Raw genomic sequence first — 24,897 nt, 5'->3', positions numbered from 1 at the left:
GGACAGATTAACGGACGGACGCCGGACAAAGACCGATCACAATAAAGTTGTAAAAATGGTAAATCTGTGAGAGTGCTGCTTTAAGATATCGAGCCATCCAATCAAATTTTATATGAACAAAATAAAAATCGGTTTGAGCCAACGTGGACATCGAGCCATGAGATATCAAGCGAACGAGTTTCAACTGTACTGAACTTGTATATTTGAAGTTTGCCTCTCAGTTGTAATGGGTATATAGATAGACCAAGACCAAGTGTTAATAAAACTGTATTTCATAAGAATTACAAATTATTTCTAGAAACAAAACAAAAAGTGAACAAATATAAAAGAAGAATATATCTACAGAGATATTTTCAATAGATTTTTTGGCAATGTGTTTCTAAATAAAAAAAACCTTTTCATTTAAAACAGCATTTGATAAACAATCTTTAATATAAACAAGAGCTGTCATAGGACAGCATTCTCGACTATACGCCGCTTTGTCTTAGAAATGAATACAATATTGATGTAATATGTGCCTGTCAAAAGCAATAAAAAAAAGTCAAATTAAAATGTAAAAAGAAACAGTGCAATGCGACACAAAACCAGGTTTTCAATGATTGACAGAAGAACTTCAGCCTTTGTTGTGAGATTCGGTTTCAACTGCGTTTTCTATTTTTTGTACCTTAAGGTTACCTTGACCTCGACCCTAGGGGCCCCAAATGCAACCCCATGAAAGTCCCCCAAAAACTCTTCCTACATACCAAGTTTGGTGGCAATATGTCAACCCTCACCAGTTATTCAGTACAACCATTTTTTTAATTTTTAGCAACATCGACCTTGACCTTGACAATTACTTGGGCGCCAAACATAAACTCATGAAAGGTATCTATAAATTATTACTATTTACCAAGATTGGTCGTAATATGTCAACCCTAACTAAAGTTATTCAGTACCAACCATTTTTACAAGTGGCCTTGATCTTGATCCTAGGGGCCTCCCTATACCTGTAACCAAGTTTGATCACTAGATTTCAAACCTAACTAAAATTATTCTATACCATAGGTGAGTGTGACGCCGCTCTCCTGCCCAAACAACGATGCACATCATTCTAATAACCAATTTCATTTTGTGAAAACCTGGTTAAAAAATATGAAAATGTGCCTGTCAAAAGCAATAAAAAAAGCAATAAGAAAGTAAAACAAGGGCCATTATATGTATTTAGGATAAATATGGAGTTATGTAACCTAATTGTAAGACAGTCTTTAACTGGAAGCTGAAGCCGGTGCGAGTAGTAAAGCCTCCTTATTCTTTGAATAGTCAAGGTAAAAACATAAAATGGAATAAAAATTAATCAAGCATTCATTAACTGGTCCTGCAAAATGTTTTTGATTGATAATAAAACAACAGCACAAATACAAAAATTACATCTGACATGATTTTATGTTAATATCATAAGTTAAGTGCTAATAATAAACAAGAGGCCCAAAAGGGCCTATGCTCTACTGGCATGGCTTTTGTGGTCATATCAATCCAGAGCATGTATGTATGGGTAAAAGGCAACAGACATATACTTTATGTTTTGTGTTTGGCTTACCTGAAAACGTAGCACGTTCAACATCTGAGCCCAGAAAGTTGTGTAAGCAGATTAGTTCCATGAACTATTTTAATATGTGCCAAGTAAAAGTCATCTGACAAAAAAAAATGCTTTCAAAACTGTACTCATAGTAAAAATTTCTGTGGTTTTAAAAGTTAAAAAAGTTGGTCAAAAGGTCAAGTCAAGGGCATCCTAGGACAACATTGATCAATTTGAACAAATATTCACAATCAATTGTGCTGAGATGGATGCACGAACACACAAAAAGATTTTCAAACCTTTCCAGATTTATGTTTACCAAACCTGTGAACCCTGGGTGTGGCCAGTAATGACACCAGGTGCATAACTTCAACATTCACAACCAATTTTGTTAAGATGAATGCGCAAACTACAGAACTTAAAGCTAAAAAATGGCCTTTGGGCTTTCAACAAGAACAAGGCAAAGTAATTCACAAAATCAGCTGCAGAAGCAAAAAGCATATTGTCTCTCAAAATCCTATACTTGCAAATTGTCTCCCTTAACTCTAGACTTGAATTTACATCTACATGTAAACTTGGCTAAAAATAGAATTCGCTCATGCAGACCTGGCTAAAAATAGAGAGCATTTCTTTAAAACTTTCATGGCCCATAATCTAGGCATTCATGGGCGGATCTGGCTGGTTTTCGAAAGGAACCGAGCTCTAATGGATATCTAGATACTGTACAAGTTTCATTGAGATACAATAAAAACTGAAGACTGTATCATGTTCAGAACCAATTGTTTACACAATAGCATTTTTTTATACTATCAAGGGCCATAATCTAGGCATGCATGGGCGGATCTGGCTGGTTTTCGAAAGGAACCCAGCTCTAATGGATATCTAGATACTGTACAAGTTTCATCGAGATACAATCAAAACTGAAGACTGTATCGTGTTCACAAGCAATTGTTTACAGACGCACGAACGCACGACCGCACGGATGCACATACTACGTACACATTACCATCGCATAAGCTCTTCTGGCCTTTGGCCAGTAGAGCTAAAAACATACATCATATGCTTTAAATAGTATTTTTTCTTTTTTTTAATTCCACGATCATTGCCAATTGTGAAAATAAATGGTGAGTAGGACATGAACTAGATAAAAATAGAAGGTAAAAACTTTATTTTCAGTGTCACAAAATCATCATGATGCAATTCACAATAGTAAGTACTTTAAAACAGTTTCCATTGTTATTGCAAGATTTTAGCAACCATCAATTTCAGAAAATCATTATCATGAAATTGAAACATAATTAAAAGACACAACTGTATAAACATATGAAAATGTAGTTTTAAACTGTACACATGACAAATGTTATCATTTATATTTACAAAGTTTCTATGTACATGTTCACAACCTTTTGAATGAGATATGACCTTGCTCACCCTATGTACTCTTTGGCATACAAGTTCTGTGTGCAGTACAAAGTTATGCATTAACAGAAATACATTCTTGCTTAAGACTTAAATAATGGCAGTTAATTCATTCTTTCAACGCAGCTTGAATATTGGAATCTAAAGATAGCACAATATTCTGCCTTTATGGGGATCTAGCTCATAATTGGTCATTAATTGTCATTATTCAAGCATTAACACACACACACCCACACCCGCACGCATGCACGCACACACGCACGCACACACACATAATCCAGATTATAACTCTGTCTAAGTATTATCTTATCACCCTGCTTGTAACTTTAGACCACTTCTTAAACATGACACATTCTGGTCATTGACTCCAAATACTATTATTTTGTTGTAAACATTAACAATGTACATGCACAAGGTCACTTTGGAGATACAATCCCCTAAAATTAACTATGTGTAAAATAGTAGTGAGGAATGCTACACTGCTACTGCTTTCTATGATACACCAATGATCACACGTGTATAGTACAACAAGTATTGCACAAAGAAAGGTGATGTTATCATTTTCTCCTTAATATAATGTTACAACCAACATGTTCAAGGTCATATTCTTCACAACCTCGGTACAAAAAGTGTACGAAAATATACATTATTTCATAGAACAAGAACAATGAAATTCCTCAATAAAACAATGGACTCTCAGTTTTCTGTAGATAACACAGTTCTTAAAATAGTAGTAAAATAACAGTTCTTTAGCTCATTTAATAATCATCATTGTAAATGTTGACAGAAACTGCTAGTAAACATTGGGTTGATGTGATGGGATGGTAGCAAAGAACTACATGGTCTTATGCATTGTAAAATCTGAGGCATGTCACAATCAACACAGGTATGGAATGGTAAAAGAAAACACTGACTGTACACAACAAGCAAAACAGTTATTAGTGATATTTCTCGGAACTTGAGAGTACTCCCTAAACTTAGTGTATACTCTGAGCTTAATGTATACTGGGAACTTAGTGTATACTCTGAGCTTAATGTATACTGGGAACTTAGTGTATACTCTGAGCTTAATGTATACTGGGAACTTAGTGTATACTCTGAGCTTAATGTATACTGGGAACTTAGTGTATACTCTGAGCTTAATGTATACTGGGAACTTAGTGTATACTCTGAGCTTAATGTATACTGGGAACTTAGTGTATACTCACAACTAAGTGTATACTTGGTGCTTATTGTATATCTAGAACTTAGTGTATACTCAGAACTTAGTGTATACTCAGAACTTAGTGTATACTTCGAAATTAGTGTAAACTCAGAACTTAGTGTATACTATGAACTAAGAGTACACTCGGAACATGGTAAAACCATGTTAGGGATAAAGGAAAAGTTCTTCGTATACATTGCTGATTAAAAAACCCACATTTTCAAAGGAAATACGAGAGGTGTTCTGAAAGTTTTAGGACAAATGCTGCCATATTTTTTATTTCTTGACATTTTCGTATGAATTTTTCAGTATTTGTTCCTACACATCTATACATTAATATTATCCATACACATATAAGTGTTGGGAATCGGACAAAAAAAATACTATCGATAATTGGTTTATGAAACCAATCAATGATCGATTATTAATCGATTTAATCATTATTTATTTATCTTTGGTCATCATATTAAGCCATACAGATACAGTACATTTACCAGTTTTTAGCACCAATGTTCCCTTATAACATTGCTTGTACATTTATTTGTATAAATAACATTATTTATTCAGAACGCGACTCTCTTTTAGTGTTTACAAGTTACTATTACAGAACATAAGACCAAATGGACCAACTCTATCTTTTGTCTTGCATTAAGTATTGTATACATGTGTAAAACACACAAAATAATATCAATTTCTTTTAATAATTAGTCAGTAACAAGTATAAAAAGCAGTTGAATATTCTATATGTTTTACAAGAACATTTTCTTTCAGAAAACTGAGAAACTACTTAATTACATAAAAAGTAAATGGTTACATGTTTTAAAAATCACTTTTAAACCACAAACATGATAAGTTGAGAACCAATCCTTTAGCTGTTAAATTACAAAGAATTTTTTAATAAGGTTATGTAGTGACTTACTGACTTACTGATAAGAATATGACTAAATAACGAACATAGAAACACCTTAACATTTCAACATAAACTAGCATTAATCAGAAAAAGAAAATTAGTCGGTAGCGATTACATCCCTTTTACTATAATTGACTGTTCAAATTTCACTATCGATTGTTGTCGACGTAGGCCTTTCCGATCAATTGTCGATTATAATCTATGATCGGCACAACACTAACACATATTCTTTGATTTATAGAATTTATTTTGTTGTTATGGTAATATCAGGTAAGCGTGAGCAGGGCACTATTACATCAACATCAAAATTGACTGTAGAACTATGAGTTTGTTTTAAATTTATATAGGCTATACTTAATGTTTTAACATAATATAAGAGACTACATGTAAATCTAGCATTAATAACTAGTTCAGCATAAAAATAAATGCAAAATTACCGCGTTTAGATACTGCGGCGTGACTTGATAAGAGCATATAGAAAGAAGAGGCCAGATTGTCGGCAAATTCTATCTATACCATGACAACGCACCACCCCATATGTCTGTTGTTACTGAGACAACACTAGCTGGATCAGATATTAAAACCCTACAAAATTCCTCGTACTCTCCAGACCTAGCACCATATGTGACTTCTGGCTTTTTCCCATCATCAAGAACGAGTTGAGAGGTTTCGACGACAACAAAGACCTGCCAGTGGTTATTCAGGAGTGTATCAGGAAAATACCAACAGCTTTAAAACTTGGGTTCACAGCCACCAGAAGTGTGTGAAGTACTCTGGGGCATATTTTGAGAAAATTTGACATGTGAATTGTGTCCAATATTATGACATAGATCTATAATTATTTATACATTTAGTTGCCCAACTCATGTTTACATTAAGTTTCTATGGTGATAATAACTAGCATCTATTTTTAATTTTGTAATTTTCCTTCTGAAAACAAATAAAAGGTATATAGAGCTATGTATGTTTAAAGAATTGTGTACAAATATTAAAAAATAATAATGTTATGGCACTTGTTCTTGAACTTTCCGAACACCCCTCATACTTGATTTACCATTAATGGAAGTTTCAAAGACTTATTAGTGCATGTTTATCTGTATAAAATTCAAACCATGGTATGTCAGCTACAAAAGATACATATATATATATATTTAGCCCTAGAATGACATGATGAGATGGTGACATAAATCTAAGCAGTTTTGGCCTGGGCATTTTGGCGGAAGTGAGACCCACTGCAATGAAAAGGAATTATCTACTACATTATTCACATGTACAATTGTTTAACTGACAATTATTTTTTTGTTTGTTGAAGAATATGCAAATAATCTGGTATAATAGCACATTGCAAAGATTATAAGATTTATTATGTTTTAGTTTGACAAATATTTGTATCAATCTTTTAAATTTGACAGTTTAAAAAAATGCTTTATGTAATGTGTTGTTAGTCTGGAAGAACTTTAAATGTAAAAAAAGACAACTTGAATAATTAAAGAGTAAAAAACAGAATATTAAAATTATGAATATTAAAACCCAATGAATAAACAATGGACAAATGACATGAATTATGTTCACAGAGTAATATTTGACCTTTTGTCACATCACAATGACTATGAAGAATACTATTCTTCAATAAACTCCTGGTGTTCAACTGCCACAGCCACATCAGGCATACTGCCCAAAAGAGGTTCTGACGTTGTGTCGAGTGTTTGATTGGAATATGCTGAGAATGTTGGGGCTTTCAGATTAGGTGCACTCTTTGTAATGTCTTTATTTTCACCCTTTTCACACCCAAGCCCCTCCCCACTCTCCAGTTTTTGATGCGAGGTGCAGACTCTTACTGTGGGGATAAGTGCCTCATTTTTCCCATCCATTGTTTTGTACATACTCAATAAATCATTGAAGAGAGCTCTCTCACTCTCTGTCTGTGCCGCCATCTTTACAGTCTTGCCCTCCTGTAATACTGCATAATTTACTTTTCCTTCCTCATTATCTGATGTAAAATCTGCGTTCAGTTTTGGCATGGATTCCTTCGACAGAAGTGACAATCTATCCTTACTTATTGAAATATTATCTTTGTCATCAACGTCAGAATCTTCCTCCCCGGAAGAATAATTTTTCTTCTCATTCGTGACCTGCAGCGCGTGTTGGCAATATTCTGTCATATACTCACTGTCAACTATTGAACCTTCCACTACCGAAAGATCACCAACAATGCCACCCTCAAAATGAGTTGGCATTGAACAGTACACATTTCCACCATTGGGCAGAAGCTTTTCACTCTGGTTGCTATACCGATTCAGCGCAGTACCGACGGTGCAGCCACTGCTGGTGTCTGATCGCAAGAAGCTGTCTAGGTCACTTCTACGATCTGTAAAGCAAGAAAAGATAAGTATAACATGGGAAAATATAAAAATATCTTATAACAAGAGGGCCAAGATGGCTCTATATCTCCACCTGAATAAAACTTAAATGGTGCTCTAGACATTTCTATAATTGAAGGGCAATTACTCTCGGTGACTCCAGAGATTTGGCTAGGTATCAAACTCTGACAAGGTATTATTCCAAATTTGCATTCTGACCTAGCTTGGTGATGATTGGACAAATGATTGTAAAGTAATTGATCAGACAATACCAACTTTAGGTAATTTTTAAAATTAATGGGCGATTACTCTTGAGTGACAGAAGCGACATTGCTGGTTATCAAACTTGTCCAACATATTATGCCCATGTATACACTCTGACCAAATTTGGTGATGGTTAGACATGGACTTCTAAAGTTATTAATAGGACAATACCTATTTTAGGTAATTTCCATAATTAAAGGGCGATAACTCTTGAGTGATTAGTGTGAAATGGCTGGTTATCAAACTTGTCCAAGATATTATAATGCCAATACACATTCTGACCAAATTTAGTCCTGATTCGACAAAGGGTTCTAAAGTTATTGATCAGACAACAAACTAGACGCCGTCCGCCCAAACGCTCATTTGCTGCAGGTGATACAACAATATGTTCTGTTTTTTAAACAGGCATATGAAAACAGGAAAAATGTATTTGTTTAAAAAGTTACAAAGGGCCATAACTAAGAAGACTTTGTGTCTGTGAAAAAGTTCATAAGCTTGTTATCTTCAATCTTTGAAATAGGGCCAAAGGTTTCTAAAGAGGTTTTTCAAAGTTTTCCATATATTATACATAAAGAGAAATTGTTTGGCCCCTGGCAGCCATGGGTTTTTTTATGAATCACAATAAGGTGAATGGATTTGATATATGGTCACCTAAGGAACATTTCTGTGAAAATATTTTGAAATCAGTTCAAACTGAAAAGAAGATTTTCAAAGTTTCCCATATAGAATTTCATATAGACATAAAGTGAAAAGTATCCCCACCCATGAATCAACATGGGTTGAAGGAATTTGATAGTGTCACCTAAGGAACAATTCTGTGAAATTATTTTAAAATTGGGCCAGCAGATTCTGAGGAGAAGATTTTCATATAGACATATATATGTATATATATTGAAAAGAGCCCCAACCACTGACGGCAATGTTTTTTAGGAAATCAACATGGGGTAAAGGAATTTGAAAATGCGTCAACTAAAATTTTTGAAATCAGGGCTGAAGAAGATTTTCCTTTTCGTTGCCATGGCAACCAGAGTTCAGCTTGGAACCACTTTTGTTAAAGGAATCTGGAAGTGGACCATCCAAGAACATTCCTGTGAAGTTTGGATGAAATTTTCCCAGTGATTTAGGAGGAGAAGATGATTAAAGGTAAAGACAGATGACCGACAATCACCCTATTACAATAACTCATGCTGAGCACTATCAGGTGAGCTAAAACTTAACAGTATTTATGCAACCCCTCATCTTGATAAATGCAAGACTTATGTATTTATTTTTAGAATATTGGATACATATACCGTATTTCCTTGACTATAAGGTAATCCGCTTATAAGACGCCTAACTTTGCCCATGAAATCTGGTACTTTTTGACTCGACTCATTTATAAGACGGGGTCAATTTTTAAGCAAATCTAAAATCCTTCATTCCTCCAAATGTGTGAAAATGTTCAAGGTCAACAGACAATTATCAACTTTCACAGTAAATATGTTGTTTTGCTTGAAGACAAGAGGGCCATGATGGCCCTAAATCGCTCACCTGAGTAAAAGAGTTTAACCTTTGTTATCAATATAGCTTGTTTCTCAAAGAATATTGAACAAGAGCTGTCACAGTATGAGACGAATGCCCCCGAATGTGTCATTGACCTATGAACAAGTACATGAAAAGTTGATCTTGCCTTTACGTGTCAAATTGTTATGGCAAGTTATTATAAATTGCCTCTGAAATACCACCCATACTTGACAGCCTACACTCTTATGTCCTCATATTCAGCATTCCATTGTGAATAAACACTTAGTGTATCTTTCACCTTAGAGGTAGGGACATGGGTCTTGCACACAACATGTCGTCTTGGTATGTCGAAAATATGTGGCTAGTCATTTTAAAATCTTTCCATTCAAGAGAAAGTTACAGCCCGGTTACGACAGCCTAACCTCCATGTACTTATATGCAGCATACCATTGTGAATAAACACTAAGTGTGACCTTCAACTTAGAGGTAACCGCCCTCAAAAAAGGGGCGCGCTGGAGCACTGTACTAAGGTTTTAGATTATTTTAGGAACAGTTTGTTGTTCTTTTTGATACTAGAGCATTGTGTTAACAATAAATTGTGAAATTCAAGACATGAAAAAAAGAGTATCAGTGATTTGTAAAGAACAAATTCCTGGATTATTCATTCAAAGAATGGAAATGATGGAAAAACAAATTTGCAGCATATGTTGTTTTCTTTTTTTTTGACTTGGCTGAAAGGTACCGTATTATATCATGTATAGGACGCTAGCATAAACAGGACACAGGCAAAAAAATAGTTGAAAAAACGGGGTAAAAACCCTTAATATATAAGATAGGACGCAGCGGAAAAATGTAAAAATCGGAGCCGAAAAATTGAGGTTGGTAAAGTATTTACTAGTGATGTTCCGATGATCGATTATAATCGAAAATCGATTGGTTGGGTCTGAAATCGGCGACAATCGATAGTATTTAGTTATAATCGATTATCGAATTTTTTTTTTTTAGTAAGTGTTAAGATGTTATCTTTAACAAAATGGCTGATGAAAGCCACAATGAGCAAGGAAATGAACTATTTTTTATACAACAACACTTAATAACTTCAATCATAGACATAAGGTATATGCATATAATGATTAAGAGTTTAATACTCTACATGAATAAAACTACAACTCAGGTACTATCTAGTATTTTAAAAACCGATTGTACTATCGATAATCGGTTACTTGAGTGGAACCGATCATTTATAGTAAAATTGCAACCGATTCCCAACACTAGTATTTACAACATATATTGAAGTAAAAATCAAACAAAAAATTGTATATAAGGCATAATTCGATAACTGTCTTGTGTATTTCGATAATTATCGTCATATTTCAGTAATTTAGCATACACAACAATGATTTAAGTCTTGACATTTTGAGAACATTCATGCATATTATAAGAAATATGAAAATAAAAGAGACCAAAAAAAATTATTTTAATACATTTGAGAGAAGTCTATGCAAGGGTGCTTCAGACCAAATTTGGTAAATATCCATCAAGAGGTTCACAAGAATAATCGTTTTTTACTCTATTTTTAGCTAAAAGGGGCCAAACAAAATTATGTGAACAAATTTAAGAGAGGTCCATGCAAGGACACTTCAAACCAAATTTGCTGAAGATCTATCAAGGGGTTCATGCGAAGAAAATGTTAAGGTTTTTTTACTAATTTTAGCTCTGGTGGCCCTTAAAAGGGGCCAAACAAAATTATTTGAAAAGACCTGACAGAGGCCCAGGCTAGGATGCTTTAGACTTGAAGATCCATCAAGCAGTTAATAAGATCAAGTTGTTTAAAGGTTTTTCTATTTTTTGCTCTGGTGACCCCTAAAAGGGGCCAAACAAAACCATTTGAACAAAGTTGAGAGAGGACCATGTAAGGATGCTACATATCAAGTATGGAGTCATTCTGACCTTTACTTTCAGAGGAAAAGATGTTTAAGTGACAAGACAATGTAAAAACAAATGACCCCTGAGCAAGGCCAATTTGACAATAATTTGAATACCTTTGGTATCTTTACCTAGGTAACACTATATACCAAATATGAAAGCTCTAGGTCTTATATTTTGGAGAAGAGGATTTTTAAAGTTTTATTATATAAGACTATATAAAAACAAATAACTTTCAGGGCGGGGCCAATTTTGACCCTGTTGCAAAAATTTGAACAACTTTGATAGAGGTCCACAAGATGATGTTGTATACCAAATATCTAAGCTCCTGGCCTTACGGTTCTGGAGAAGAATATTTTTAAAGATTTACTATATAACACTACGTAAAAACAAGGACCCCCTAGGCGGGGTCAATTTTGACCCTGTGGCAATAATTTGAACAAATCTGGTAGAGGTCCACTAGATGATGCTGTATACCAAATATCTAAGCCCTGGGCCTTACAGTTTCGGAGAAGAAGATTTTTAAAGATTTACTATATAACACTATGTAATAAAACTAGTGACCCCTGGGGCGGGGCCATTTTTGACCCCAGGAGAATAATTTGAACAAATTTTGTAGAGGACCACTACATGATGACACATACCAATTTTCAAGGTTCTAGGCCTTGTGGTTTTTGAGAAGAAGATTTTTAAAGTTTTCCCTATATAAGTCTATGTAAAACAAGTGAACCCCGGGGCGGGGCCATTTTTGACCCCAGGGGGATAGTTTTAATAATTTTGGTAGAGGACCACTAGATGATGCTATAAACCAAATATTAAGGCTCTAGGCCTTGTGGTTTTGGAGAAGATTTTTTTTGAAGTTTTTCCTTTCCGTTGCCATGGCAACCAGAGTTCTGCATGGAATTCAATTCTTTGAACAATTTTCAAAGGGGACCACCCAAGGAACATTCCTGTGAAGTTTGGATGAAATTGGCTAAGCGGTTTATGAGGAGATGTCGTTTAAAGTAAAAGTTTACGGACGGACGGACGACGGACGGGCCCGGACAAATTGTGATCACAAAAGCTCACCTTGTCACTATGTGACAGGTGAGCTAAAAATGGGGGTCAACTTTGAGCTCTCTATTTAGAGGTACGTTAATAATTGGTACACGATCACGCGTTTAAGGTTGCAGGACAGGACGTTATCAGAAATGAAATAATTTTGGTTAACCCAATTAAAATCAAAAGATTGACCGTTATATTGTGATATATAAACTGTAATTAACACCATGAAAATAAATGGCTTCAACAAAAAAAACTGCGAAAAGCCGAGGCAATGATTGAATAGGTGTTTGTTTATCAATTATGCTTAATAGACAATATTTTCCCTTGATTGGCGACGATCATAAAGGATTTATATTTACATTGTCATTTGTCTGCATAATCAAATTGGCAGTTAGGTACCTATATCATATTAAGTTTCCAATTTACTGTTTTGATATATCTGTCAAACTAATTAAACAGACACATGCCATGAGTAAAAATGCAGATAAAACAGTACACTGTGTGACGTCAGAGCATGACTGTGCGGTGAAGAGATTTTGTGTTGTTGTTTACTTTATCGCCCAATACTTGCATCAGCGGACGATATAGCGGTTAGTCCAATTTGACTTGAATCATTTTTTAATATTTTATCGACTCACTTATAAGACGGGCACTCTACTTTGAGGTTAAAAATTGGGACCCAGATTTCCCTGTCTTATAGTCGAGGAAATACGGTAATAGAAACAACAGGTTTCAGAAATTGATATAAATAACATATATGCCCTATCACCGGTGGGAGATAAAAATCCCCCGGAATTTAATGTTTTGTTTTTTGTTTTGTTTTTGTTTTAGATACTTTACACCAGGCAATAATGACAAAGTGAAACCACAGTATGTGAGTGAAACTGAATGTAAAGAAACAACTACGCAAAGGTGAAATGACTGTTTTAAACAGGTTTGATAAAATTAATGCCAAAAGGAAACCTTAACAACAAGTGATCAATTAATTTAAAGTAATGATCAAAGGCAAAGAAATATTACTATTTTGGAAAAGGAAATTAATAATTTTCATTCCATTCTCTTAGTGTCTGAACAACATCATAGCTGATAGTATTAAGCAGAATTTTTTAAAAGACTTTGGAGGAAGTTAAATTTAATTTACAGTATTACAGTATGACATGACAGTGTATCAAAAGAATATGATAAATCATGACATAAAATAATTCTGTATAATGAAAAAGTTAGAGGTTTTCATAGCAAAATATATGTGTATATTTTTTTCGTACTTTCACGTTTAAAAATACTTTGAAATTTCGCCAACTTAAACCTGCTAAAAAATCCCCCTAAATATTACCAAAATCACCCAGAAGTTTCAGCCATTCTGAACAAATCCCGCCGAATGGTCGCCAGAAAATATGGCATGTATGAAATAAACCAAAACATTATGACCTTGGTAATCAAGTTAATAAACTTTTAAGACTTAACCAGTCAACAAGATTTTAAATTCTGTAGCAGATGTTAAACTTACGTTTGCCTGTAGCTGAGCTGGTTGATGAACGCTTACGTTTCCGGCTGCTCCAGAACTTTATGAAGTACTGAAGTTGAATAACAAATAAATGAACATAGGATTTCGCAAGGATATCATTAATGAAATTAAGGCTTTACTTGCTTCATCAACAGTGATTCATAACAAACGAGCCATTATGCGAGATTTTGAGTCTTAAGACAATTTTTTCTAGCACCAATATTGAAATATAATATTTGTGTTAATTAATTGTTCTGAGGCATCAAACCTGAAAATTTCAACGTAATATCATTGCATTTATCTGGCAAATATAAGCATTATAGGCAAACATAAAAACTGAATGCATGTTTTCATGTCACAAGCATGATGTTGTAGCTTCATTGCTATTTGCATGTCTTGAAATGATATCACGCTGTTTCCCCCTGATTGTATCTGTTCAATATGTCTTTATATAAAGTCAAAATAAGAAATTTGATGATACAATTGTTTGTCTCTATATAAATATCATGCCCTAATATTGTTGGTTTGAAATGTTATTATACAAACAGTTCAGTAAACAAAGCAAATATATACACTATATGTTATATTTATCAAAAGAATTTGCAAATAATTGATAAAAAATATAGGTTTAAATGATGAAACGTGTCGATTTATGCCATTTTTGGTGAATTTAATACAGGCTTTCAAATGACCAATAACTAAACAATAGGGATAAAAGTAGGAGGGTATTTTTGAAAAAGTAGGGTAAAATAAAGATAATAAGAGCAAAAAGTAAAGATAGTAGGGCTTTTTACTTACCTATTTGGATGCAAATAAATGACTACTAAACCTATTCATGAATTGTGATGTACATGTAGTTATCTTTGCTTAGAAACCAGTGCTTCAAGAGGGATTCAGCCACAGGATGAGGAGATGAACCTGGAGTTGGTGTCTCTGACTTGCAAACATGCACCACTCATTCTCATCATATTACCCCTCTTTCAGCACTGGAGACCAACTGCATCAAACTAATCCCACAAAAATACTAGAAATGGCTTCTTATTAAAATCAAGATTTAGATTATTTCAATCAATGCATTTAGTTAAAACTTTTCTATTACTTCTCACACTATTTTTACAAGAAAGTAGGGATAGAAGGGCTTTTTCAAGAAAAAGTAGGGAAAAGTAGGAGCCTAAAATAAGTAGGAAAAGAAGGATGCGGCCACATTGAAACAAGAGGCCAAACAGGGCCTATGCTCTACTGGCATGGATCTTGTGGTCATTTACAATCCAGAGCATGTACGTATGAGTAATAGGCAACAAATATATAAATCACTTTTTGTGTTTGCCCAAGGGGCATAATTTCAGATTTTGCTAGAAGGTCATCATATGAAGCTCCACAGCAAATATCAAAGGTATGGGCCGGTGGTTTGAAACAAGAAGATTTTGAAAATATTTCTTAAATAATTCTCTAGGAAACTTGTGACCCCTGGGGCAGTGCCAGTTTTGACCCAAGGGACATAATTTGAACAACGATGGTAATGGACCACTAAATTAAGCCTTGTTCAAAATAGCAAGGGTCTGCATAGCTGTTTCAGACAAAAGGGTTTTTAACATTTTCCAATTTAAGTATACCAAACCTGTGAACCCGGGAGTGTGGCCAGTAATGACCCCAGGGGCATAATTTGAACAAACATTGACAAGCAATTGTGACTTTACATGTAAACTTGGCTTAAAATAGACTTCGCTCATGTAGACTTGGCTAAAAATAGACTTAGCTAAAAATAACATTTTTTTTATACTTTCAAGACCCATAATCTAGGCATGCATGGGTGGATCTGGCTGGTTTTCAAAAGGAACCGAGCTTTAATGGATATCTAAATACTGTACAAGTTTCATCGAGATACAATCAAAACTGAAGACTGTATCGTGTTCACAAGAAATTGTTTAGACGCACAGATTTTTTTATAATTTCAAGGCCCATGATCTAGGCATGATGGGCAGATCTGGCTGGTTTTCGAAAAGAACCAAGCTCTAATGGATATCTAAATACTGTACAAGTTTCATCGAGATACAATCAAAACTGAAGACTGTATCATGTTCACAAGCAATTGTTTACACAATAGCATTTTTTTATACTATCAAGGCCCATAATCTAGGCATGCATGGGCGGATCTGGCTGGTTTTCAAAAGGAACCGAGCTCTAATGGATATCTAAATACTGTACAAGTTTCATCGAGATACAATCAAAACTGAAGACTGTATCATGTTCACAAGCAATTGTTTACACAATAGCATTTTTTTATACTATCAAGGCCCATAATCTAGGCATGCATGGGCGGATCTGGCTGGTTTTCAAAAGGAACCGAGCTGTAATGGATATCTAAATACTGTACAAGTTTCATCGAGATACAATCAAAACTGAAGACTGTATCATGTTCACAAGCAATTGTTTTCAGACACACAGATTTCTTTTTACTTTCAAGGACCATAATCTAGGCATGCATGGGCGAATCTGGCTGGTTTTTGAAAGGAACCTAGCTGTAATGGATATCTAAATACTTTACATGTTTCATCGAGATACAATCAAAACTGAAGACTGTATCGTGTTCACAAGCAATTATTTACAGACACACGGATGCACGGACGCACATACTACCCATAATGTTCTCAAATTTATAAAAAAATGCAAAAATCTATTTTTACAAATCCACATCTATTTTTATAAAATATTTCTTAATTTATTGGTGAAAGAGAACATGACAACATTCATCTTTGCGTTATTTGAGGTTAATACTTCATTTTAATATATCTTTCAAACACCACATAATAGTTCATGTTTAATATTGATGAAATAAATGCTTACTTTCTTATTGTGGAACGCGAAATATATCTTTAGTAGCCAGCATGCATTCACAAACTTCTAATTAACCCACTTAATAACACCAATTAATTACTAAATAAAAATCTAGCAGTTGTTTGGTCAGAGGCTTTGTAGATGACAAGTAGTAAACCCTACCAGTGATCCCATTCATGGAGTCATGAGCGTAGACACTTACATGGCTTCTTTTCATTTTATTTTTTTTCTAGGCCAAAAATGAGCCTTCATGAAACTGCCAAATGCCTTAAAGCCAGATTTTTCATTTTGCCAAATACGAATCTGCAGCAGGACGTTTGTTTATAGGGGAAAAAGAAAACGTTCTGACCCAAATTCACACTGGTCCGACTTGGATGAAAACTGTTGTATTTCGGACACAGTAAATAAAATTAAACCCAAAACTGTTATCAACACCAAACCAAATTCTGTTCGCCCACCCCTCCACCTGCCCAGTTTTCACCAATATAAAATCCGAAATTTTCCATATAAGAAATTTGGCTAATAAAAGCCAATTCTTACATTTCCACCAGAGGAGGATGTGGGTGTGGGTGATGACATGGTTCCATGGTAACCACCCAAGTTGATACGGCAACACATGGGCAACCACTTGGCCTTGTAGATAGCACGTCGCCATTCCTTCTTTACCTGAAAATGTTTTCATAATTGATTTGATAAGTTTATATTTATTTACTGTGAAATCATAAATGTTCGTGGGGCATTATTGTTCGTGTTTTTCGTGGGTTGGGTGATCCATGAATTCAAGATCCCACGAAATACAAACCATTTAATTACTTTTTCAATTGCCATGTTATGAACAGTCTAGTTTATTCGTTACAGAGGCCGCACTATACATCATAAATATGCGTAAATATCTGTCTCACTGTATATCTTACTTATTTTGTTGTTTTGTAAATATATTATATCAGCCTTTAACAAATAATAAACCAAATCATTTTAATGTGTTTTAATGAACCAACTGACTAGAGCAAGTGCCTTAACATGTGCTGTCCATGAAAATCTCCTAGTTTACCAGATATGAGTGTCAGTTCTCGAATTTTTCTTTAATGAAATAATTAATTGATTACATTGGAGGTTACTTAGCACCTAATGTGACAATGTACAAAACAACGCATTCAATATACTTATTAAAAAAACGTGTGACTAAATATTGAAATGAGATGACATTCAAAAGTGATTGAAATTGTAGACATCAACAATCTTTAGGGATTGTTTACTCAAATATACCGCCCTTCTCGGTTGTTTTCACAGTTTGCAAAATTCTTAATTGGCATTCAATGGCTTCGCCTATCTGTATTTATGATCAGGGTACATCTTCTTTTATGACCTTAATTTCCAATTGATTGATAATTGACATGGGTATATGCACAAATTGGCATGTCGTACCACTTTAGCAAGTGTCATAAACCGAGTGGTGTAGAAGACGGAAATCACAGACCAGCACGTGGATATATTGCAAACGATCTAGAACGATCGCAGTTTCAATTTTTTTCTTCAAAATTGAAAAACCACGAATTCAAGTACCCACGAAATTGTAAATTTTCGGCAAACCACGAAATTTCATGCCAACGAATATAAATGATTTCACAGTATTTTACAGTTGAGTTTGTCTTTTGTCACCCTGAGTAAACTGGATTATACATCTTGTTATTGAAGTAGGTCAGAGCGCTATATTTAGAAAATAGATATACATAAATTATACATCACTAGGCATGCTAGAATGATGATGATAATGATGATGATGATGATGGTGATGATGATATTCCATTTATTTGTAAATATTCAAATATGTCAGAACTAAGAATTGTAACTTGTGTAATGTTAAATCTGAAATAGTGAATTACAATTTGTGCAAAATAAGCTCTGAAAGTGAATGTTTGTTTCACATATCTTAAGGATATTTAGCATACATAGGACTAATCAATGTTAGCATACATAAGAAAAAAAACAACATTCTAGTATGCATCCACTGGTAGTGTTCAAACTGCCTCAAGTATGAGGTTAATAGGCCATAAGTTTTTTTACCTTAACCCACTGACCTAAAATCAATAGGGTTTATCTACTGGTCATGACCAATCTGCCTACCAAGTTTGAAGCCTCTGGGACTGAGCATTATTAAGTTATTGATCAGAAACAGGGGTTTTCAACTCAAGGTCAACACAGCCTTGACCCACTGACCAAAATATCAATAGGGTTTCTGTTCTGGTCATGACCTTACAAGTTTTAGGTCCCTGGGAATAAGCATTCTTCAGTTATTGATCCGAAACAGATTTTCTACTCAAGGTCTCCATGATTTTAACCATGACCCACTGACCTTAAAACCAATAGCGTTCACCTACTGGTCATCATCAACCTGCCTATTAAGTATGAAGTCCCTGGGCCAGGGTTCTACTGTTATTGATCAGAAACGGAACTCAAAACTCAAAAGGGTTCATCTGCTGGTCATTGACATCAAAATCAATAGGGTTCATTTGCTTGTCATGACCAACCTGCCTACCAAGTTCGGGGTCCCTAGGCCATGGGGACGGACGGACAGACAGATGGTTCAATTACTATAAGAAGTAACCTCACTGTATTTGTTTCAAGCTCTTTTAATATGATTTGAGATCATTCCAGCTCGTCTACATGAATATATTGGAATAAAGGGACTTTACTCCAAATTTGAAGGTATCTGTGCATAATAAATCATTTATGAATTTAATATTTTAGGCAGTTTGTTTTTCCTTGCGAATAGCTATGTTCCTGGACTGTAGTTTGAATACAACCAAGGGTGTAAGGTACATGTAATATTGATCAGAGAACAAACCAATACGAGAAGCCTTTTTTAGCAGTCAAGAAAACATGCCCCTAGTGAGGTCTGGGTTATTGGGGTTTGCTACATGTATATTCACTGTCAATGGTAACATGTAAAGGCAAATATCTTATTGATGAACAGATTTTGAGTAAATGTTTATGCATGACGAAAACAAAACCCAAGCTATGAAACTGTGGATTATGAAACTGGGGAGATCCTGGCCATGGGGATGTTAAGGATGGTGAAAATGAACACCAACCCCTCTCTCCCCTATCCCCACCCCTCCCTGTCTACCTCAATGAACTCCAACTCTACTCACCTTTCTGTCCATGAAGCAGTGGAAAATAAAGATGAAGAGGCCTTGTAAAGAGTTAAGGATGGTGAACAAGTATGCCACAGCCACCGTATCTGCATTCACATAAACAAACCCAAATGTCCATGTGAGGCCCAGGAGGACGACCAACACAGCAGAACCCTTCAACCAGGTGCTGGAATAGTGGGGAGAACTTACTTTTATTGTTTCTGACAAGGGAGAATAAAAATCTAAAATTACTGACTCATCATTAATGATGTAAATTATTGAACATGATATTGCACAAAAATTTACAATGTTAAAAACACCAATAATATCGAGCCCACCAATGTCAAAATCATGAATTAAAACTAGAGCTGTCACAGGAGTGATGAATACCCCCAAATGCCGCCTGGACACAGGAATGGCAAACCATATCATTGAAAAGAGGCCATAACTCCAAAGTTATTGCACACTGCATCTTCTTTTATCATGCATGTATTGTTTTATTTAAATCTGTTGAGTAATTTAGAAGTTACACTGCTGACAAGAAAAACTAGCCTTTCATGAGTTATCGTCCAGAAACTGTTTTTCTATTTTTAGTAACAGTGACCTTGACCTTGGCCCCACCAGCCCCAATATCGAACTTGACCTGTATTTTCTGATGTTACACCTGTGTACCAAAAATTGTTCAAATCTGTCAAGCCTTTCATGAGTTATCCGGAAACCGTTTTTCTATTTTTAGTAACAGTGGCCTTGACCTTGGCTCCACCAGCCCCAATATCGAACTTGACCTGTATCTTCTGATGTTACACCTGTGTACCAAAAATTGTTCAAATCTGTCAAGCCTTTCATGAGTTATCGTCCCAAAACCGTTTTTCTATTTTTAGTAACAGTGACCTTGACCTTGGCCCCATCAGCCCCAATATCGAACTTGACCTATATATTCTGATGTTACACCTGTGTACCAAACTGTATCTTCTGATGTTACACCTGTGTACCAAAAATTGTTCAAATCTGTCAAGCCTTTCATGAGTTATCGTCCCAAAACCGTTTTTCTATTTTTAGTAACAGTGACCTTGGCCCCATCAGTCCCAATATCGAACTTGACCTATATCTTCTGATGTTACACCTGTGTACCAAACTGTATGTTCTGATGTTACACCTGTGTACCAAAAATTGTTCAAACCTGTCTAGCCTTTCATGAGTTATCGTCCGGAAACTGTTTATCTATTTTTAGTTACAGTGACCTTGACCTTGGCCCCACATGCCCCAATATCGAACTTGACCTGTATCTTCTGATGTTACACCTGTGTACCAAAAATTGTTCAAATCTGTCTAGCCTTTCATGAGTTATCATCGGGAAACCGTTTTTCTATTTTTAGTAACAGTGACCTTGACCTTGGCCCCACCAGCCCCAATATCGAACTTGACCTGTATCTTCTGATGTTACACCTGTGTACCAAAAATTGTTCAAATCTGTCAAGCCTTTCATGAGTTATCGTCCGGAAACCGTTTTTCTATTTTTAGTAATAGTGACCTTGACCTTGGCCCCACCAGCCCCAATACCGAACTTGACCTGTATCTTCTGATGTAACACCTGTGTACCAAAAATTGTTCAAATCTGTTAAGCCTTTCATGAGTTATCGTCCCGAAACCGTTTTTCTATTTTTAGTAACAGTGACCTTGACCTTAGCCCCACCAGCCCCAATATCAAACTTGACCTATATCTTCTGATGTTACACCTGTGTACCAAACTGTATGTTCTGATGTTACACCTGTGTACCAAAAATTGTTCAAACCTGTCTAGCCTTTCATGAGTTATCGTCCAGAAACTGTTTTTCTATTTTTAGTTACAGTGACCTTGACCTTGGCCCCACCAGCCCCAATATCGAACTTGACCTGTATCTTCTGATGTTACACCTGTGTACCAAGAATTGTTCAAATCTGTCTAGCCTTTCATGAGTTATCGTCCGGAAACTGTTTTTCTATTTTTAGTAACAGTGACCTTGACCTTGGCCCCACCAGCCCCAATATCGAACTTGACCTGTATCTTCTGATGTTACACCTGTGTACCAAAAATTGTTCAAATCTGTCAAGCCTTTCATGAGTTATCGTCCAGAAACCGTTTTTCTATTTTTAGTAATAGTGACCTTGACCTTGGCCCCACCAGCCCCAATACCGAACTTGACCTGTATCTTCTGATGTAACACCTGTGTACCAAAAATTTTTCAAATCTGTCTAGCCTTTCATGAGTTATCGTCCGGAAACCATGAAAACCGACAGACCGACGGACAGACAGACAGACAGACCGACTGACCGACCGACCGATCAACAAGCTCACTCCTATATACCCCCTCAAACTTCGTTTGTGGGGGTTCGTTTGAGGGGGTATAAAAAAATCTGACCAATGATCACTTTGTGTGACCTTGACATTTGACCATGGGTTTTCCATGCAACACTGTCTTCATTGTGAACATAAGTGCCAAGTTATTTTGAAATCTACAACAGCATGGCCAAGTTACAGTAGGACAAGTCAAAATAGATGCATGTACATGAACCAAAATACCACTGTGACAACTATGTCGAGCTCACGGCCTGCTGCTCAACAAATATTTAACTGTGAGATATTCATATATCAGGTGGAAAAAGCTGTGCTTCACATATTTTTCATTTTTTTTTTTAAAAACAACTTATTTGTTAAAAGTTTACAAAGAACAAGAAACATCTGTATAAACTGTTTACATGAAGAAATTGAATGTTTAAAACATGACATGACAAGAATATAACATACACTGTTTCACTTGATACACCAACCACTAGAGCTGTGCAATATATCGCAATATACGGGTTATGGCAATATTGTATCTCAATATTTTAACATTCAAATGGACCTTGGATGTTGTTACCACGTGATGAGGTTTAGTACTTACTGAGCCTGTAAAAAACATTTTGTCACCAAAGTACAACTTATATTAAAAGCTTTCAAGCAATTATAGTGGTCATGTACCTTTATTTTATTTACCATTATTGTACGTCATTGATAATTAAATATGTGGTATGATTACAATAAACATACCTTTGTCAAACATTTCACAACAAGTGACTCAAAACAATTCATGCATATAAAAAGCTTCTGTAGAATTTGACCTAAAAAAAAATTCCATAAAAAATGCAGGCAAATGAACAGACGATACAAGTAATGATGAATATTGATGAATGATGAATAACGTAGAACAACGATGAATAATGATGAAAAATGATGAATGATAAATAATGAATAATGATGAATTACAATGAATAACAATGAATAATGATGAATACTGATGAATGATAAATGATGAATAAAGATGAATAACAATGAATAATGATGAATAACGATGTATAATGATGAATAATGATGAATAATGATGAATGATAAATGATGAATAACGATGAATAACAATGAATAATGATGAATAATGATAAATGATAAATAATAATGGATAATGAGTAATGATAAGTAAGGAGTAACAATGAGTAAGGAGTTATGATCAGTAAGGAGTTATTATCAGTATTGAGTATTGCTAAGTAAAGAGTACTGATAAATAAGGAAAAGTGATTAGTAAGGAGTAATGATTAGTAAGGAGTAATGATAAATAAGGAGTAATGCTGAAAGAGGAGTAGTTATGAGTAAGTAGAAGTGATGAGTAGTGATGAGTGAGGAGTAGTGATGAGTAAGGAGAAGTGATGAGAAGTGACGAGTGAGGAGTAGTGATGAGTGAGGAGTAGTGATGAGTGAGGAGAAGTGATGAGTGAGGAGCAGTGATGAGTAAGGAGTAATGATGAGTGAGAAGAAGTGATGAGTGAGGAGTCGTGATGAGTGAGGAGAAGCGAGGAGAAGTGGCGAGTGAGGAGCAGTGATGAGTAAGGAGTAATGATGAGTGAGGAGAAGTGATGAGTGAAGAGAAGTGATGAGTAAGGAGTAATGATGAGTGAGGAGTAGTGATGAGTGATGAGTGAGGAGAAGTGATGAGTGAGGACCAATGATGAGTAAGGAGAAATGATGAGTAAGGAGCAATGATGAGTGAGGAGTAGTGATGAGTGAGGAGCAATGATGATTAAGGAGAAATGATGAGTAAGGAGCAATGATGAGTGAGGAGTAGTGATGAGTAAGAAGTAATGAGTGAGGACTAATGGTGAGTGAGAAGTAATGATGAGTAAGGAGAAGTGATGAGTGAGGAGTAGTGATAAGTAAGGATGAGTAATGAGTAATGATGAGTTACTAAAGTATGTTTTGGTGTGAATTTTCAGGGAAGTTCGTACCACAAAGTCATACAGTTTAAAATGAAATTTGATAGATGATAAATTACATCAAATTCATGTTGGAACTGTTGTTTTTATTTGTACGTAAGAGTTTGTTTGAACATTCAGCTCCAAATTCAAGAAGACTTTCGATAGACAGGATAATCATTTTTCTAATAAACAGTAAGCTAAGCATATTTCCAAAAATATATTGACTTAAACATATGCAACCTTTTTTTAATATTAAATTATTATGAGTAATGAGTGAGTAACAATCCTAAGTAACGATGAGTAATGAGTAACAATGAAAAGTAAAGATGACTAATGAGTAACAATGAAAAGAAATGATGTGTAATGAGTAACAATAATAAGAAATTATGAGTAATGAGTAACAATGATAAGTAACGATGAGTTATGAGTAACAATGATAAGAAACGATATGTCATGAGTAACAATGATAAGTAACGATGAGTAATGAGTAACAATGATAGGTAACGATGAGTAACACTGATAAGAAACAATGAGTCATAATGATAGGTAACGATGAGTAATGAGTTACAATGAAAAGTAACAATGAGTAATGAGTAACAGTGATAGGTAAAGATGAGTAATGAGTAACAATGATAAGTAACAATGATTAAAGAGTAACAATGAAAAGTAACAATGAGTAATGAGTTACAATTATAAGTAATGATGAGTAATGAGTAACAGTGATGAGTAACAATGATAGGTAACGATGAGTTATGAGTAACACTGATAAGAAGCAATGAGTAATGAGTAATAATGATAAGTAAAGATCAGTAATGAGTAACAATGATAAGTAACGATGAGTAATGAGTAATTATGATAAGTAAAGATGAGTAATGAGTAACAATGATAGGTAACGATGAGTAATGAGTAACAATGATAAGTAACGATATGTCATGAGTAACAATGATAAGTAAAGATGAGTAATGAGTAACAA

General features: G+C 34.9%; 1 protein-coding gene across 5 annotated transcripts in view; it reads right to left on the bottom strand.

Moving 5' to 3' along the window:
• Nucleotides 1-254: 254 nt before the first annotated feature.
• LOC128213633 (adhesion G protein-coupled receptor L3-like) overlaps nt 255-24,897 on the bottom strand; it is a 214,121-nt gene continuing 189,478 nt past the window's right edge. For all 5 annotated transcript variants that reach the window (XM_052919613.1, XM_052919611.1, XM_052919614.1 and 2 more), the window contains 4 exons: nt 19,677-19,845; nt 17,065-17,190; nt 13,693-13,759; nt 255-7,456 (listed from right to left, as the gene is read on the bottom strand). In XM_052919613.1, the coding sequence (XP_052775573.1) occupies nt 6,708-7,456; nt 13,693-13,759; nt 17,065-17,190; nt 19,677-19,845 (1,111 nt within the window). In that variant the 3' untranslated portion in view covers nt 255-6,707. The remainder of the gene's footprint in view (nt 7,457-13,692; nt 13,760-17,064; nt 17,191-19,676; nt 19,846-24,897) is intronic.

Source organism: Mya arenaria, chromosome 13, assembly GCF_026914265.1.
Source record: "Mya arenaria isolate MELC-2E11 chromosome 13, ASM2691426v1".
NCBI lineage: Eukaryota > Metazoa > Mollusca > Bivalvia > Myida > Myidae > Mya > Mya arenaria.
The sequence above is the reverse complement of the archived record's forward strand: the minus strand, read 5'-3'. Positions and strand labels throughout refer to the sequence as shown.